Genomic DNA, 20,729 nt, shown 5'->3' with positions numbered 1-20,729 from the left:
AGCAAGTATTCAACCTGGCCATGGTTCAGCTATATACCTGGCTAAACCAATTATTTTCACACTTTGCTTTCATAAAGAGTACTGTACTATAAAATATAACCATAAACACCAATTCCTTCCTTTCTCTATTGCCATTTAGTTTCAGAGCTATGTAGACTAAGCCCACTTCACTATTAAGTAACAAAAGCAATGTAATTACAGTCTCATTAGTACTTATCCATAGCTTCACACAATGGCGTAAGATATGTCCTGGTAGTTATGATATCTTGGATAAGGTGCTTTCTCAAGGATTTTGATTTCCTCATTTATAAATAAGACTGGATCAGATAAGCTGTTTTCTACTTTCCAAACTTTACAAATTGGTTAATAAATTTTATAGCAATTAGTTGACTCATCAATTTCTAAAAAGACCTTCTCTTTCTTCAGATAGATCATCTCATTTTGATTTACTTAGTTTAACAAAATATCCCAATGATCTTTAAATGAAAATATTAAAGTTTGTCATTATCCATAGAAGGGAAAAATTAAAGAATTTGTTACATTTCTGTTTCTAATCAAGCCCAAAGGATAGATTGTTTTTCAAAAATCTTATGCCTTGGCTATAAGTACTTGGGTTAACAAAGAATTGGAAAGTTTTTCCAAAGAAAAATTATGCAAAACTCAATGATGTATTCCATAGATGTTAATTACTAATAGCTACTAATAATCAATAGAAAGATCAGGCTTATTAATCTAAATAAACTAAATGGATTTGCAGTATGTAGATGAAACAGATAACTATAAGTTTTACTAACTGGGACTAACTTGCCAAATGTGAATACAAAGAACAAATTAGAGTTCTCAAGTTTTATTAAGAGATGAATAATTATTTGATAATTTAAGGATAACTGTAAATTTTACATGAAAATTTTGTTAAATGAACAAATTCCCAACCATAGAACAGTGTCTGACATATAGCAGATACTCAATAAATATATATATATATTAAATGAATAAGTGAGTTAAAAATAAGCTTCTTTTTGAGACAAAGATTAAGAAAAATTTAAATGCCTAAAAACATGTTATTAACTACATATAGGCACAATGTTTCATATGTGAACAGGGATGCTAAATGAAAATATAAAGAATAGCTTTAGTGAATGAACAATGTGAAATGTTCTCCTTGTCTCAATCTACAATCAATTACATTCTGCCATTATGTCTTCAGACAGGAACAAAATTGAAACTACACAGACTCTCAAGACTCAGTTTAAGATATGAGAAATGTAAATGAGAAAACCATGTTCTCTTTATTTTCCCCTTCATTCACTGAACAGATATTTATTGACCACTTACCACAGCAGGTGCTTATTCCTTTCCTTCTTTTAGGTCCAGGGTATTGAATACGTCAGATACAGATTAGCCAAGATTGTATTAAAAGGAAAGTTTCTGTATATCAACTGTCATAATTTATTTTCCATTTAATCCCTATAGTTCCATGTATAATGTATATTTATAATATCCAGCTCAGCTTTATATATTTATTTCTTCTAAAAGCAAAACAAATTTTTATCATTTTCATGATAGTACATTAAATTGTACCTTGATTTTTTTCTCTTCCATTGACTTATAGATGCGTTCTCTTAAGGGTTTCATTGGTGAATTATCCACTTGTGTGGGAGATCTACATCCAAAAAAAGTAAACATTTACAAACCAAAGTAGCTTTTAAATTTGTTTTCACCTCTCCTCGACCCTACAGTTAGAGAATAAAACTTTATTCTGAACCTAGTGGTTTACAATACTATATAAAAAGTGTTCATATTCCTATTCTGAGAGTTCTAAATACTAAAAATTTGCTTAATTAATTAGTTCAGTAACTAAACACTTGAGCTTCTATTATATGTAAGGCATTGTATAAGATGTTGTGAAGAACAGAAAGTTCACTCATTCACTGACTCTGAATTCAGGAATCTTGATCTAAGCGAAATAAGATATACACATAACTAAAATTCAAAGTAAAAAAGGACAGATGCCATAGCAGGGAAATTCAAAAGAGAAGAACATAGTTTAGAAATAGGAGGGTCAGGGAAGACACAATAGAGAAGTAGACACTGGCACTTTGGAGCCAGTCAAACCTGGATTCCTCAATAAATCCATTTTTAGCTTAATAGAGCCAGAGTCATAACCCCTTGGAGTCAAAAGACCATTATATAAGAATAAAGGATAGTCTATTATAAGAAAGACTAGTTTATAACACTACATTGACTTACATTCATATACTCTGTCCTTAATTTTAACATTTCAATGCAGACCATTATTTCCTAGTGGCTCAGATGGCAAAGAATCTGCCTGCAATGCAGGAGACCTGGGTTTGTTCCCTGGGTCGGGAAGATCCTCTGGAGAAGGAAATGGCAACCCACTTCAGTATTCTGGCCTGGAGAATTCCATGGACAGAGGAGCCTGGTGGGCTACAGTCCATGCGTAGAGAGTCGGACACACCTGAGCGACTAACACACACACACACCCCCGCCATGGACTGGTACTTGTCTGCACAATGACAACTGAAAATGCTAAGGTAACTATAAACATGTGTTTGGATACATGATTGAGTAAAGAAAAGTATCTCTTTAAAATGGATATGGGGATTAATTTTGTTTAGAAAATCCTATAAACACAAAATAACTTTTTCTTAGAAAATTATATAATTCAATCTAAGAGAAAACTTAAACCATTAATATTTCTACCTAAAAGCAAACTTTGTTAAACAGAAATAAATTAACAGGAGGAGAAAAAAAAATAAGGTTCATCTTCTTTATACTGTTCTCTGGGACTCCAACCCATGGTATAAGTAAATCACTGATAAAATAAACTTTTATTGTAAAGGAATTAGAAGACAACATTGAATGATAGAGAATCATGAAGTTAGTCTTTCAAGAGAAAAGACAGTGAAGCACAGGAGAAAGAGCATAAAGCAATCATGGATGGATCTGAACAATTTTGGATGAAAGTCAGATTTCTAAAAGGTAGTTCAAGCAGAAAATAGAAAAGATCAAACAGGTCAATTTTGTAAAAATCCTTTACAATGTACTAAATACAATTTTAAATGGTTGTTCTAAAATTTTAAATGTTTCTATAAATGAATATTCATTAATTAAAATATCACCAACTTACTCAGTGTTTTGACTAAATTGTTAAAACTGGAGAGTACCATAATGTCTTGTACAGAATACCAAAGGTAATTTAGTATTTTCTTCCTAATGTGAGGAAGAACAAGTAACTGTCAATTCCAGTGCAAGTCTGGAGTATAGCAACTCTCCTATTCTCAGGCAAAATAGCACAATCCTTGGAGCAGAGACCTCAGGTTCTGGAGAAGGACACCTCTGCCACTTGCTAACTTGGACAAATTGCTTACTATCTTTCTCAAGTCTAATTCTTTACTTATAAAGTGGGGATACTACTAAAAGAGACTCTTGTGGAGGTTGATACAAGTGAAGCATTCAGCAACATTTTTGACACAAATATCTTAGCAAACAAATATTTCCAAAACAAAAAACAAGAACGAAGAAACAAAAATTACTGGTCATAATCTCACAAAATAGCATTTTATATATGACTTCCTCACATTCAAATGTTAAATCTCCCTTTAACTAACTTTTGTTTTTTCTCTTCACACTTTTTCTGTAGTTCCCAAGTTTCCTACCATAACATGTAATTCTTTTATAATCAATGAGGGGCTTTTTCAAAAATTTCCTTTATAGACCTAACATTCACATACATATAACTTCCACATTACTTACCGAAAAAGTGTAAGAACAGAAGTTCCATTAGGATGAATTGTGTTTTCATTGTCATACAAAAGCTCTGCTTTGTTTTTGGTAGGAGCACTGGCTGCTTCTTCATCCAAAAGAACTAGTAAAGCTTTCACAGTATCTCTGCCACAGTATGCAGTGCCATGGTTTATGGTATGAGATTTTGGCTAGAACAAGAAATGATTTCAAGTAAATGTAAGAATCACTCCAGCTGGGTCAATCAACCATTCTTTTCCATTTCATGTGCTATTGTTATCCCTCCTCTTCTATTAAGCTATAAAAAATCAGCCACAAGAAGTGGCTTTAAGGCTTGTGAATATTTCTCCCTCGAGCCATATTAAAATCTACCTTATGAGCTTCCAGAAGCACCAAAAAATACAGAAAATAATATTATCAAATGAAGACATTAGATTTTGGACAAAATAACACTAAGATTTACGTCAAGAAGTTTAACTACAATTTATGTGACCGAGAAAGGTAACATCCAAAATCTTTCAAGCTATGCTTCACAATATGTGAACCGAGAACTTTCAGATGCACAAGCTGGATTTAGGAAAAGGCAGAGTAACCAGAGATCAAATTGCCAACATCTGCTGGATCATAGAAAAAGCAAAAGAATCCCAGAAAAACATCTACTTCTGCTTCACTGACTACGCTAAAGCCTTTGACTGTGTGGATCACAACAAACAGCAGAAAATTCTTAAAGAGGTGGGAATACCAGACCACTTTACCTGCCTCCTGAGAAACCTTATGCAGGTCAAGAACAGGACATTTAGAACGGGACACGGAACAACAGACTGGTTGAAAAATTGGGAAAGGACTATGTCAAGGCTATATATATTGTCACCCTGCTTATTTAACATATGCAGAGTACACCATTCGAAATGCTGCACTGGATGAATCAAAATCTGGACTCAAGACTGTCAGGAGAAGTATCAATAACCTCAGATATGCAGATGATACCACCCTAATGACAGAAAGTGAAAAGGAACTAAAGAGTCTTTTGATAAAGGTGAAGGAGGAGAGTGAAAAAGCTGGCTTAAAACTCAACATTCAGAAAACTAAGATCACAGCATCTGGTCCCATCACTTCATAGCAAACAGGGAAAAAATGGAAATAGCGACAGATTTTATTTTCTTGGGCTTCAAAGAAAGTCATGGACATTGACTGCAGCCATGAAATTAAAAGAAGCTTACTCTTTGGAAGAAAAGCTATGATGAAACTAGGCAGCGTATTAAAAAGCAGAGACATCACTTTGCTGACAAAGGTCCATATAGTCAAAGCTATGGTTTTTCCAGTAGTCTTGTATGGATATGAGAGCTGGACCAGAAAGAAGGCTGAGCACTGAAGAATTGACTTTTTCGAATTGTGGTCCTGAAGAAGACTCTTGAGAGGCCCTTGGACAGCATGGAGATCAAAGCAGTCAATTCTAAAGGAAATCAACCCTGAATAGTCGTTGGAAGGACTGATGTAGAAGCTGAAGCTCCAATACTTTGACCACCTGATGTGAACAGTCAACTCACTTGAAAAGACCCTGATGCTGGGAAAGATTGAGGGCAGGAGGAGAAGGGAGCTGCAGAGGATGAGATGGTTGGATGGCATCACTGACTCAATGGACGTAAGTTTGAGCAAACTGTGGGAGATAGTAAAAGACAGGGAAGCCTGGAGGGCTGCAGTCCATGGGGTCTCAGAGTCGGACATGACTGAGCACAGAACAACAACAACAAATGTGACTTCAGCCACATGACTTAATCTGTTTATTTTTTCTCTCTTATACCAGAAGTGGGATTCTGGTGATCTGAATACCAACCCCACAGATGGCTGTAAAGATCTACTCAAATGCAAAAATAAAAAGACTAGTTGACCTTCATTCTTTCAGTAATCAGCCATAAGTACATCCTAAGTCCCAAGAACTGTGTTTGAAAGGTAAAAACCAATACCTCAAGGGACCCGTAGTCTCTTTGACAAAATAAACAAGTAACCAATAAAGGCATTACAGAGTGCTAAGTGCTATTTTGAAGACCATGTATACCTTATGCAGTAGGAGCACATCAAAGGAAGCACACCAATTTACCCTGGTATCAGGGATGGTTTCACAAAGGAGACACACAGGGGTAAGGAAGAATATGGTATTTTCAGTGACCAGGTAGCAAAGAAGGGTAACATAGAGGGAGTCATGTGGGATGAGGCTGGGAAAGCTTTGTATATCGGACAAAGAAGTTACAAGTCAGTCTGTTACAAAGTTAAAACCTCTTACTTTATTAAAAAAAGGAAATAAAATGATACTTCTTACATTTTAGAAAAAAGATAGCAATGATGGCAATGTATAAAATATATTCCAGGCTAAGACTGTTATTAAACATGGAGCATACATGTGTGCTCAGTCCCTAAGTTTGTATCCGACTCTTTGAGACCCTGGGGACTGTAGCCTGCCAAGCTCCTCTGTCCATGGGATTTTCCAGGCAAGAATACTGGAGTGGGTTGCCATTTCCTTCTCCAGGAGATCTTCCTGACCCAGCGATCAAACCCACATCTCCTGCTTGGCAGGCAGTTTCTTTACCACTGAGCGACCTGGGACACAGGACCACAAATTAAGAGACTGTAATAGTCCAGCTCAGAAATGAAGAAGGTAGTAACAGTGAACTAAAACAGTAGCAGTGGAGATAAAGAAATAGTAGATTAAAAGGGGAGAGCTGGAAAAACTTAGTAACTAGACAGAAGAATAGGGAAAATATATGATAATACTACACATAGATACACATTAAGAACAAACTTTGATGGCATTTCTGGCTGGGTTCATACCAACTAACTAGCTGTGTGTGCTGTAAACCTCTGGGAAAGTTGCTCAGCCTCACTGTGCTTCAGTTAAATCATAGGTAAAATAGGGATAATGATAGTGCCTAACCAGAGCATTGCTGGACACTGTGCTATTTAAGAGCAAGAGTTGCCCTTTCGGGGTCATCTGTTATAGACGTACCATTTTTTTCAAGTTTCATCAACATGGTCTTGGCCTCCTTTCTCTACTTGGCTGACTCAGGCTACCTTGGTAGCCTGACTCTAGCTAGCTACACCAGAATTTTAACAAACTGCCTATCAAAAACTGGTACTTAATATACATGTATCATTGGCACCAAATACGTCCATACTGTTTAATACTAATTTGATTGAGAATTATAGAATTTTATTTTTCAAAGATTTTCAGTTTGGATGAAACATGAAATTAAGAACCAAGTTGTCTACATCTTCATTTCTTGTGATAGGAAATGGCAGAGACTGATGCTTTTATATATCTGCACTGTGATAGCTCCTGACATAATAAAACCTGGTGGTCATTTGAGCCAAGTTAGCCATAGGAAGTGTTAACACACACAAAATACAAGGGAAAACAACCAAGAATCTCTCCTGCCTTCAAATTAAGCTAAAAGCATGCACTGATACAGAAAACAGCTAAAAACAGTGCACAAGGACTGGAGATAAACAAATGAATTACAAAAATTAAGTGAAAGTCTTCCTTCATACACAGGCTATCACAATTACACCTAAGGAAAAGAGGATTTTGTTACCTGAACAGTTAAATTGCAACAAATGAATTATTGTAACACATACTCCAAAATTCTGTTTTAGAATTAAAAGCACAGTAGTCAATTTCCCCTATAAAACTATACTTACAAAACCTTATAATGTTTGACTATCTATGTTAAAAAAAAAAAAAACAAGAAAGAGGTGAATTTTCTGGAACATATAATTAAAAGATTACTAAGTATAGGAAAAATTCCTAATATTAGCAGTAAACTGGCAACAGAGGTAGAAAATAAGAGATCATGGAAATAGAAAAATTCTATAGAAGAAAAATAAACTGCTGAATAAAAACCATTTCTGTGGTTTTTCTATGGAGTGCCTAACCCTGGGATCACAACCAGAGAAACCACTCTTCTTTCACATCTGAGCACGAGGAAATAATTGTTCTGTAAAAATAATTATTGAAAAATATGACAAAACACCTTAATATCCCTCAAGAACTATAAATTTCTAGTGCTACAAGAGATGCTGAAGATTATCCAGTGCCTTCCTTTGATAAACAGGGATAATTTGTCCCATAGATGTTATGATTTCCCCAAGTTGAACATAATCCTGCATAATCCTATTGAGAAACTTACATTTTCAACAGTCTTCTGATTTAAGTAGCAATAGTAAATCATTTCTACAGCCACTAGAAAAGATAATGTTTTGTATAGAAGGATAAAATAAAAACCTCATTACCCGTGCAGGACTGATGTCAGTGGTACTAAGAGCCACATTTCCTTGTTGAGAATTGATAATATTTTTAATCCTCAAATCCAAATCTTGAGCAACTTCCTCTACTGCTTTATAAAAAGGATCCCTGCTGTTCTGGCCTTTAATCAGCTGCATCTTTATCACTGAGAGTATCCGACCCCCCGCAATGCTGAAAATAGAAATAAGATCACTTTTATAATAACATTTTGAGATGACAATATGTTTATAAGCTTGAAAATATAATGCTCAGAGTTAATCAACACTTTTCAGAGAATATGGCTTTGATCTTACAGATCAAACAGTAACACATTTAAGAAAAGCATAAGAACCATTAGAAACAAAATTTAAAAGTTTTTCTAAAAGCAAGTTACTTCAATAAGGTAAGTTACTTCTTCCTTGATTTGAAAGCTGAAGGAAATAATTTAGTTATATATGATATCTGATCAACTGGAGCCCACCCTACTGAATCACAATCTCCAGAAAAGGGTACTAAAGAGTTGCATTTATTTTGCAGTTACCACCAGTGATTCTTATGACTAGACAAGCTTGGGAAAATTTTCATGAAAAAATTAGCTCCGTGAGAAAGGAACCATATTTTACTAATCTTCACACTAACTTGGCAAACAGGAGAAATAATTGATATTTCTACTGAATAAATGACCACTATCACATGCAACAGCTTCCCTGGTGGCTCAGATGGTAAAGAATCCACCTGCAAGGCAGGACACCTGGGTTTGATCCCTGGGTTGGAAACATCACCTGGAGGAGGGCATGGCAGCCCACTCCAATATTCTTGCCTGGAGAATCCCCATGGACAGAGCAGCCTGGTGGCCTACAGGCCATGGGGTCGCAAAGAGTTGGACATGACTGAGCAACTAAGCACAGCACAGAATAGCATCACATGCAACGGGGCTTCCTTAGTGACTCAGTGGTAAAGAACCACCTGCAATGCAGAAGATGTGGCAGCAGCTGTGGGAAGACCCCTTGGAGAAAGAAATGGCAGCCCACTCCAATATTCTTGCCTGGAAAACCGCATGGGCAGAGAAACCTGGCGGGCAGCAGTCCATGGAGTCATAAAGAGTCAGACATGACTGAGCGACTAAACAACAACAATCACAAGCAACAGTCTGAAGTTTTTACTTGTAAGACAAAAGACATATGTTTTACTATTTTTATATTATTATTTGTGGTAGAAAAGCACTTAGTTTCAACTTACACTATGGCAGACTAGTTACTCTAGGGGAACATTCCACTAGGCTTGGTAGGAATCAGGGAAAATGTCCAAGTATAACCCAATTTCATCCCTAAAAAGTGACAAACAAAAGTTGGAGTGGAAAGCTGGAAGCTGTGAGTGGTAAGTAGGATGAATGAGGGTTTTCCTGAGGACAAAAAGCAATGTGATCAGGACCCAAACCCTAAGTGCAAGAAATTTCCAGAGTCTGAACCTTCCAAGTGGGTAGCAACTAGTATGAGCTTTATTTATATTTATTCTACAATATTTTGTATTTTTGAAGTTTAAAAAAAATTTTTTTTTCTATTTGGTTATGGCATAGATATAAAATTTTTTATATTGATATGTGTCTAGCAACACTGTTACACTCTACTGTTAATTTTAATAATTTGCATTTAGATTCCTGGTGTTCTCTACACATACAATCATATTCATATTATCACTAAATAGACTTTTATTTCTTCTTAATTGTTATATCTCCTATTTCTTTTTCTTACCTTAGTACACTGAACTGGACATCCAATGTTATGCTGAAAAGAAATGAGACCAGGAACTCTTGTCTTGTTCTAAATCTTAAATAATATGCTAAAACATTTTATCATTAAGTAGGTTTTCAAGAAACCCTGTATCTTAGTTCATTTTACACTGAAAGAGTAGTAGCCCTATAAGTTGGGTATGTCCCAATAGACATCTCACCTTCAGCAATCCCTGGGCTTGTCCCCCTGCCCCTTTAGACTTTGGTGGCTATAAAAACAGACCCTCCAAATCACCAAATTCAGCAAGTACTTTCAAAATAAAAGCTGGCTTCCCTTCTTGACTTTCCTCTCTGGCTTTCTTCCTTCCCATTGTTTTTGGCCTGTATTTTCATTACATTCACCTCCTAATAAATACATTTAAGAATTGGTTTATAAATATGTTATCCAGCAATATTATTTTCAATGGAAGGGTCAATCAGGGGACCTAGTCTGCTATATATCTGTAATCAGAAGTCTGAACAAACTCTAAGAATTCTTTTATGTAAACAAACATTCATTTTACAACTGGTTTTTCTTCTTAATTTTCAATTAAAACCATAGAAAATAATTGGATGAAATGTAGTCAAAATGAAAACATAGTTAAACACTGTGTGCTTTTTCTGGGAATTAATCTCTAATGGAAGAGTTCTGGCAAAGATTCAAAAGCATAATCAAATATGAAAGAGTATCATAGTGTCAGTTCTAAGAACAAAAGAAAAAGCTTTCAATAATATTAAAGGTAAAAGTCACCTTTGCCTTCTTTTCTCATTCCTTCTATAAGACCAAATATTCTAAATTTTAAAGATGATATAATCCCCTGGATGAACTGTACTTAGGAAAAATTTGTAAGATTTGTATTTCAGATGCTTGCCAAGCTCAGCATTTTGACCCTTAACAAAATCCGCAAACACTGGTGCTATGACTTCTGTTGCTATACATTCATGACAAGAGCCAATACTAGCTCTTGAAATATCTGCTCAGCAACACAGTAGCATAATTTAAATTCTTGCTTCTAGTGTCTAAGAAACTCCTAAAGTTTTAACCCAAATGATGCCAGGACATTTGTGCTAAGCACTAGAGATACAAAATGAATATTTCTTTTTAAAAGGTCACAGTTGATCATTTGATACAATGAGATACGGAAGGTACAGCAGTAATTTAAGTACGGAGGTAAGAAAGAAGGGGTCTTCAGGAAAGCACTCAGAAGAAATTACTACTCTGGAAGAATGTGGGTGAGAAAGAAATAAACTAAAATTCCTGACTAATAAATGCATCCCATTAAAGCCCTGAGGCAGAAACAGAAAAATGAAGCAAGTCAGGAAAAACACAACTAAAACCTTAAAACTGAATCAAAACATAGTGACTGAAAGAGGATAATAAGCAATAATACAAATAATTGGCAATATTTTACTATAGTTATTGACTATCTTTAGTATATAGAATGGAGAAGGAAATGGCAACCTACTCCAGTATTCTTGCCTGGAAAATCCCATGGACGGAGGAACCTGGTAGGCTACAGTCCATGGGGTCGCAAAGAGTTGGACAAAGTGACTTCACTTTCTTTCACTTACTATATAGAATGGCTTGCCTTTTCCCTAACATCTTTAAGAATTTGGTAACTATTTGCCATAGTAAATTATATCTTTAAAAATTGAATGTGATTAAAGGTGCTATATGAAATATATCAAAAATGCTTCTGAACTATTTTGAAATGAGAAATGTAACATTAGGATTCTGGACTGGCTAATTTCAATCAGACTTAACATTCTATAAATGCACAATATTTAGTCCAATAAATATAATGCAGGTGTGCACTGAAAAGTTGTGTAATAAAAATGGAAACATAGAATTTTAAACATTTGAACAACAGGGAACTAACTAATTTATGTAACCTGAAACCCCTAATTTAAGATGTTTTTCAGGTGAAAGTATAGAGTGCATTTTATGGTGGCACCTACTGGCAAAGTATAGAAATGCAGCCATACTATAGCTCAGAAGGCCTGATCAACAGCTGGAAGTGGGGAGGCAAGCGTGATCTTGATTCCTTCCCTGTCTGTCTATAGTCCACCTTTCCTTGAACTCAAAGATTACTGTGATTCCCTACCACCACCATCCTATTATAAGACAAGCTACAAGGGTTAAACATATTTTTCTCTCTGAGTTTTAAGGTTGAGAGACAGAGGCCAGGGTAAGATATAAGCAGGGGGTGGAGAGCATAGAATGTGTACATCACACTGACACTTCTGAAGTTTCATCCTGTACCTAATACTGAATCATTGAAGGGTTTTAATTAAGTGGGTAACATCTGTTGTTTTAAAAACCCTGGCAGCAGTGAGGATGACAGGATGGAGCAACTCAAGACTGGAGGCAGAATGAACAACTCAGAGATAAGTAAACAAAAAAATCCAGGCAAAAAAGGATGAAAGACTGAAAATAGACTTTCGATGAAAAAGGGGAATACGATAGGAGCAATAGGAATAGAGATTAAAAAAAAAAAAGAGTATAAAAAATGCTAAGTAAGAAGAATTGATGGATCTTCGCGACTGAAGGGATAGTAAAGGGGAAAAAAGTAGTTTAAGATTTGTTCCAAATTCTGTTTGGATGGCTAGAGGGAAAGAGGCTTCATCAAGCTGGGTACTTTAGGAGGATAAGCAGACTCGCCAGGACAAAGATTTAGTTTGGGAGGTGCTAAGTCTGAGGTCCCTTTGAGGTAACAACATACAGGAAGTTAAAAGATGTATTTTTGAAGCTAGGAAAAGAGTTTGAATTTCACAGAAATATGGATTAGAATTTACATATATAAGTCAGAGAGGCAGATGGAAAACAAGAGAATGACACCTCAGAAGTTAATGGGAAAAGAGTTCTATGAAAGAAAATGATCAAATTTGAGGACTCAAAAGAGACCAGAAGCTATGACAGCTAGAAGATCATAAAAGATTTTTGGTAGAATAGCTTCAGTAGAGTGGAAAAGTGAATGAGTGTGAGTCAATTAAACACAGATAAATAAATATTGAGTGCCTACTCTATGCCAGAAACCGTGCTAGGGCTAGGGAATATTGGTGAAGAAAACCAATAAAGCCCTCAGAGTTTACAACCTCACGAGAAACATATTTCAAACTATTAGCACTTGGGAGGGAAAATAATTGGGAATTGGAATAAAAGACAGTATTTTTTCAAGAATTTGAGCTATAAAAGAAAGGAACTGACAAAAACAGAGAAGATGACTTGTTTTTTCTTATAATGTTTATAGACTGGGGCTAAAGGACTAGTTGGGGAAGGAAATGGCAACCCACTTCAGTATTCTTGCCTGAGAAATCCCATGGATAGATAGCCTGGCAGACTACAATCCATGGGGCCACAAGAGTCAGACACGACCAAGTGACTAAACAACAACAGAAGGGCTGGCAGAAGCTGAAATTACGAAACAAAATGAATAATCAATGAAACTCTGTCTCAACAGGTTACCTACATTAATTGTACTCACTATAGGAAATTCCTCCCTTTTCCCCATCTGAACTTCATGTCACCCCCATTCTCCATGTATGTTTAACTCTTTCAAGTTCATCCTTCAAGATTAAGCTCGATTGTAACAACCACTCAGGTAAACTCTCCTGACAATCTTATCCCTGGCTCCCACAAACTAGGTCAATTGTCCTTTCCTATGTATATCCTTCTATTATTATATAAACAGAATTTATGTCTTTGGTTTGTAATAACTTTACTATTTAAAATCATGAAATGAATATATACTTAACACATAAAAAAATCACATTATAGAAGAAAATAAGGACTACTCAAAAAACTATTTAGACACCCGCTTCTTCAGTATCTTCTCTAGAATATAGAATATTAATAATTACTTGTTATGACCAAATAATCCTAAAGGAAATCAGTCCTGAATATTCATTGAAAGGACTGATGCTGAAGCTCAAACTCCCAATACTTTGGCCACCTGATACAAAGAACTGACTCCTTGAAAAAGATCCTGATGCTGGGAAAGATTGAAGGCAGGAGGAGAAGGGGACAACAGAGGATGAGATAGTTTAATGGCATCAACAACTCGATGGACATGAGTTTGAGCAAGCTCCAGGAGTTGGTGATAAACAGGGAATCCTGGCATGCTGCAATCCATGGGGTTGCAAAGAGTCAGACACAACTGAGCAACTGAACTGAACTGATGACCAAATAGGATATTCAAAATAATTGGCTGCTAAACTGAAGAACTGAAGGCTATTCTCTTATCCAAGGTGCCTCTAAAACATACTTCTACCCTGTGTACAAAAGTGTACGTACAAATGTACTTTTACCCTGTTAACTTACGCCAACCAGAAATTCCTCCAAAAAAGAATGTAATTACAACAAATGGATTAAATATATGCACTTATATCTGCTCTCTTCTAAAGTACCATTAAAGCAACAAAAAAAGGCAAAGATTTTAAATCCATAAAGAAAAAAAGTGTGAGAGAGGAGACAATAGTCGAGAGCAGAGACATGTTATGAAACTACAGAAAGACGAAGAGCAGATGGAAAAGTATAACTGACTACCCAGAACAGAGAAAGCTACAAGCCAAGTAACTGCTCAGAGAGACACCAAGAAGTAGTAATCTCAGAAACTGAAGGCAATACTGAAGGCTATGGTGAAGGTGTCACTGCAAATAAGAAAACTGATTAACAGTATATACAAGGAACACTTAGATCCCTAAATCTCCTGTCTTATTCTGAGCAGTCAGGACTAGTGAATTTCTCTCACTTCAGAATGGAAAGCAGGATCATGCTTAAGAAACTAAGCCAGGGAGGCTCCAGACCTAGAGGCACCAACAACTGAAAATAGAGAGACTGAGTAAAAGTCTGCATGTTCAACTGGGCGACTCAGAAGCAAGGTACCCTACTTCAAATCCCAGAATATTGCTAGCCAGATGGACTATATTCAAAAGGAGACTAAAGGATGCCATTGTGGAAATTTGGGGATAAGTTCCAAAGGAAAGACCTGTAGTTATTTACATTTGGAGAATCCCCAATAAAAAAGCCAATTGGTGTGACTATGCTGTTCTAATCAGGCCTCATTCTTAAATATAAAACAACAGTCTAGAATCATACCACATTTTAGGAGCACCTTTAACTTGAAAGAGGGCAAAAGAAACAAAAACACTCAACTTAGATAAAACAAAGACTATTCAGGAATCAGATAAAAATAATCTTAAAGAGATAAATAAAACATAAGACCACATATAATCACATGTGAGAATGATGATATTTATCTCCCATTTACCCTTTCTCAGGAAACTACTTGAGCAAAATAAAAGGTTTAACCAATAAAAAAATAAAGTCATGAAATCCAGGAAACAAGGCAGAGGCAAAGAAAATTCACAAGGTGATAAAGCTTCATGGGTGACACTCTGAAACAGGCCTGGCAAGCAAAAGTACATAGACTGAATGAAGAAGACAGATGACTTTCCAGAAAAAAAAGTCTACAAGGGCAAAAATCAGAACTGATCGATGACCTAATAAAAAGAAGAAAATGTATAGTTTCACCAGCAAACTTGATAAAGAATTAATGATAAAAAAAGAATTAATGATAAATGTATAAAAAGCAAAGCAGAAGAAAAAAGTAGATAATCATTGACTTTAGAAAAAACAAAAATGTACACAAGATAGGAAGTATAATAATAGTATATAATATAGTTTAGCTGCAGGCAATATACAGAGCTGTAACAAGTGTGCATATGTGTCTATGTGTGTGGAAGGAGGGGGAAAGGAAAAGAGGAGTGTTGGGAGGTTAGTGAGTAGGTGGCAAATCCTCATCTCCCATGGTAGGAAGTTAACAGGTAATGTCTAAACTTGAAACTCAAATATAGCTGCATAGACTGACAAGGGTTTAATACCCAAAATATACAAACAGCTCATAGAACTCACTATCAAAACCCAAATAATCCCATCAAAAAATGGGCAAAGACTTGAATAGACATGTTTCCAAATAAGACATAGAGATGGCTAACAGACACATGAAAAGATGTTCAATATCACTAATTATTAGAGAAATGCAAATCAAAACCACAATAAGGTATCACCTCACACCTGTCAGAATGGTCATCATTAAAAGTCTATAAATAACAAGTGCTGGAGAGGATACGGAGAAAAGGGAATCCTCAAACACTGGTAGAGGGAATATAAACAGGTGCAGCCACTATGGAAGACAGTATGAAGGTGCCTTAAAAAATTAAAAATAGAACTACCATTATGATCTGGCAATTCTACTCCTGGGTAGAACTGAAAAATCTGGAAAAATTGAAAATACTAATTTGAAAAGATATAAGTAGCCTAATATTCACAGCAGCTCTATTAACACAGCCAAGACATGGAAGCAACCTTAGTGCCTAACAACAGGTAATTGGATTAAGAAAATGTGGTATATATTCACAATGGAATATTACTCAGCCATAAAAAAGAATGAAATCTTGCCATTAGCAGCAATGTGGATGGACCTAGAGAATATTATGCTTGGTAAAGTCAGAGATACTAAATGATAGCCTTCACATGTAGAATCTACAAATGAATGTATATACAAAACAGAAGGAGATTCACAGACACAAAAAACAAACGTATGGTTACCACAGTGGGTAGGGAATAAATTAGGAATATAGGATTAATAGATACTACTATACATAAAATAGATCAGCAAGAAGTATTTACTGTATAGCACAGGGAATATACACAATATCTTATAATAACCTATAATGGTATATAAACTGCAAAAATACTGAATGCTTTATACTGGAACTAACATTACATTGTAAATCAACTATTGCAGGAGACCCTGGTTTGATACTTGGGTCAGGAAGATCCGCTGAAGGGACAGGCTACCCACTCCAGTATTCTTGGGCTTCCCTGGTGGCTCAGCTGGTAAAGAATCAGCCTGTATTGAGGGAGACCTGGGTTTGATCCCTTGGTTGGGAAGATCCTCTGGAGAAGGGAACGGCTACCCACTCCAGTATTCTGGCCTGGAGAATTCCATGGACTGTATAGTCCATGGGGTTGCAAAGAGTCAGACACGACTGAGTGACTTTCACTTTAGTTACTTCAGCTTTAGCTATGTAGAGACGTGGATAGACTTAAGAGTCTGTCACACAAAGTGAAGTACGTCAGGAAGAGGAAAACAAATATCATATATTAACACACATATTTGGAATCCAGAAAAATGGTACTGCTAAGTCACTTCAGTCGTGTCCGACTCTGTGTGACCCCAGAGACGGCAGCCCACCAGGCTCCCCCGTCCCTGGGATTCTCCAGGCAAGAACACTGGAGTGGGTTGCCATTTCCTTCTCCAAAATGGTACATATGAACCTATTTCCAGGGCAGGGATAGAGACACACATGTAGACAAAAGACATGTGGATGCAGGGAGGATGGGAATAATGGGATGAATTGGGTGATTAGGATTGACATACACACACTACCATGTGTAAAATAAGTAGGCAGTAGGAACCCACTACAGAGAAGCCAATGGCACCCCACTCCAGTACTCTTGCCTGGAAAATCCCATGGACGGAGGAGCCTGGTAGGCTGCAGTCCATAGGGTCGCTAAGAGTCAGACATGACTAAGCGACTTCACTTTCACTTTTCACTTTCATGTATTGGACAAGGAAATGGCAACCCACTCCACTGTTCTTGTCTGGAGAATCCCAGGGACGGGGAAGCCTGGTGGGCTGCCATCTGTGGGGTCGCCCAGAGTCAGACACAACTGAAGCGACTTAGCAGCAGCAGCAGAAACCCACCATAGAATACAGGAAGCTCAGTTCGGTGATCTGTGATGACCTAGATGGTTGAGATGAGGGTGGGAGGGAGGTCAAAGAGGGAGAAGATATATGTATACATATAGCTGATTCACTGTATTGTAGAGCAGAAACTAACAAAATGATGTACAGCAATTATATTCCAATTAAAAACAGTATAAAATTTCATAAAAACTGTATAAAAATTCCATTTAAATGAGGTAAATATAGAAACAAACACAAAAAATATTAAAAGTAGATTCCTCTGAGGACTTTATTACTGTAAGTCTGTAGTACCATTTGATTTTAACAAAATATACCTATTTTGTTTTACTAAAAATAAAACATTCTTTAAAATTGGGGGGAGGAACTAAGATGGCAGAGGAGTAGGACGGGGAGAACACTTTCTCCCCCACAAATTCATCAAAAGAACATTTAAACGCCGAGTAAATTCCACAAAACAACTTCTGAATGCTGGCAGAGGATATCAGGCACCCAGAAAAGCAACCCATGTCTTTGAAAGGAGATGTTTTATCAATGGTGCTGTATAGAAGGAGAAGTTTTGAAACTACTGTAAAAATAAAACTGATAACTGGAAGCAGGAGGCTTAAGTCCAAACCCTAACTCCAGGGAACTCCGGACTCCAGGGAACATTAATTGACAGAAGCTCATTAAGCACCTCCATACCTACACTGAAACCAAGCACCACACAAGGGCCAACAAGTTCCAAGGCAATACATACCAAGCAAATTCTCCAGCAACACATGAACACAGCCCTAAGCTCCAAGATACAGGCTGCCCAAAGTCACCCCAAAACCATAGACATCTCATAACTCATTACTGGACACTTCATTGCACTCCAGAGAGAAGAAATACAGCTCCACCCACCAGAACACCGACACAAGCTTCCCTAACCAAGAAACCTTGACAAGCCACCTGTACAAACCCACACACAGTGAGGAAACGCCACAATAAAGAGACTCGCCCAAACTGCAAGAATACAGAAAGGACACCCCAAACTCAGCAATTTAAAAAAGATGAAGAGACAGAGGAATACCCAGCAGGTAAAGGAACAGGATAAATGCCCACCAAACCAAACAAAAGAGGAAGAGATAGGGAATCTACCTGATAAAGAATTCTGAATAATGATAGTGAAATTGATCCAAAATCTTGAAATCAAAATGGAATCACAGATTAATAGCCTGGAGACAAGGACTGAGAAGATGCAAGAAAGGTTTAACAAGGACCTAGAAGACATAAAAAAGAGTCAATATATAATGAATAATGCAATAAATGAAATCAAAAACACTCTGGAGGCAACAAATAGTAGACTAACAGAGGCAGAAGATAGGATTAGTGAATTAGAAGATAAAATGGTAGAAATAAATGAATCAGAGAGGAAAAAAGAAAAACGAATTAAAAGAAATGAGGACAAACTCAGAGACCTCCAGGACAATATTAAATGCTACAACGTTCGAATCATAGGGGTCCCAGAAGAAGAAGACAAAAAGAAAGACCATGAGAAAATACTTGAGGAGATAATAGTTGAAAACTTCCCTAAAATGGGGAAAGAAATAATCACCCAAGTCCAAGAAACCCAGAGAGTCCCAAACAGGATAAACCCAAGGCGAATCACCCCAAGACACATATTAATCAAATTAACAAAGATCAAACACTAAGAACAAATACTAAAAGCAGCAAGGGAAAAACAACAAATAACACACAAGGGAATTCCCATAAGAATAACAGCTGATCTTTCAATAGAAACTCTTCAAGCCAGGAGGGAATGGCAAGACATACTTAAAATGATGAAAGAAAATAACCTACTGCCCAGATTATTGTACCCAGCAAGGATCTCATTCAAATATGAAGGAGAAATCAAAAGCTTTACAGACAAGCAAAAGCTGAGAAAATTCTGCACCACCAAACCAGCTCTCCAACAAATACTAAAGGATATTCTCTAGACAGGAAACACAAAAAGGGTGTATAAACTCGAACCCAAAACAATAAAGTAAATGGCAATGGGATCATACTTATCAATAATTACCTTAAACGTAAATGGGTTGAATGCCCCAACCAAAAGACAAAGACTGGCTGAATGGATACAAAAACAAGACCCCTACATACGCTGTCTACAAGATACTCACCTCAAAACAGGGGACACATACACCGAAAGTGAAGGGCTGGAAAAAGATTTTCCATGCAAATAGGGACCAAAAGAAAGCAGGAGTCGCAATACTCATATCAGACAAAATAGACTTTAAAACAAAGGCTGTGAAAAGAGACAAAGACGGTCACTACATAATGATCAAAGGATCAATCCAAGAAGAAGATATAACAATTATAAATATATATGCACCCAACATGGGAGCACCGCAATATGTAAGGCAAATGCTAACAAGTATGAAAGGAGAAATTAACAATAACACAATAATAGTGGGAGACTTTAATACCCCACTAACATCTATGGATAGATCAACTAAACAGAAAATTAACAAGGAAACACAAACTTTAAACGATACAATAGACCAGTTAGACCTAATTGATATCTATAGGACATTTCATCCCAAAACAATGAATTTCACCTTTTTCTCAAGCGCACATGGAACCTTCTCCAGGATAGATCACATCCTGGGCCATAAATCTAGCCTTAGTAAATTCAAAAAAATTGAAATCATTCCAAGCATCTTTTCTGACCACAATGCAGTAAGATTAGATCTCAAAAACCGGAGAAAAACTATTAAAAAGTCCAACATATGGAGGCTGAACAACACGCTGCTGAATAACCAACAAATCATACAAGAAATCAAAAAAGAAATCAAAATTTGCATAGAAACGAATGAAAGTGAAAACACAACAACCCAAACCTGTAGGACACTGTAAAAGCAGTCCTAAAGGGAAAGTTCATAGCAATACAGGCATACCTCAAGAAACAATAAAAAAGTCAAATAAATAACCTAACTCTACACCTAAAGCAACTAGAAAAGGAAGAAATGAAGAACCCCAGGGTTAGTAGAAGGAAAGAAATCTTAAAAATTAGGGCAGAAATAAATGCAAAAAAAACAAAAGAGACCATAGCAAAAATCAACAAAGTCAAAAGCTGGTTCTTTGAAAGGATAAATAAAATTGACAAACCGTTAGCCAGACTCAT

General features: G+C 36.4%; 1 protein-coding gene across 3 annotated transcripts in view; it reads right to left on the bottom strand.

Annotated features, from left to right (window-relative positions):
- PARPBP (PARP1 binding protein) overlaps positions 1–20,729 on the bottom strand; it is a 69,105-nt gene that overhangs the window by 16,931 nt on the left and 31,445 nt on the right. For all 3 annotated transcript variants that reach the window (XM_061417099.1, XM_061417098.1, XM_061417097.1), the window contains exons 7-9: positions 8,050–8,233; positions 3,778–3,956; positions 1,582–1,663 (exon numbers count right to left, since the gene is read on the bottom strand). In XM_061417099.1, coding sequence (XP_061273083.1) covers positions 1,582–1,663; positions 3,778–3,956; positions 8,050–8,233 — 445 coding nt within the window. The remainder of the gene's footprint in view (positions 1–1,581; positions 1,664–3,777; positions 3,957–8,049; positions 8,234–20,729) is intronic.

The sequence above is a fragment of the Bos javanicus genome, chromosome 5, assembly GCF_032452875.1.
Source record: "Bos javanicus breed banteng chromosome 5, ARS-OSU_banteng_1.0, whole genome shotgun sequence".
Taxonomy (NCBI): Eukaryota; Metazoa; Chordata; class Mammalia; order Artiodactyla; family Bovidae; genus Bos; species Bos javanicus.
Note: the sequence above shows the minus strand (reverse complement) of the source record. Positions and strands in the feature narration are given on the sequence as shown.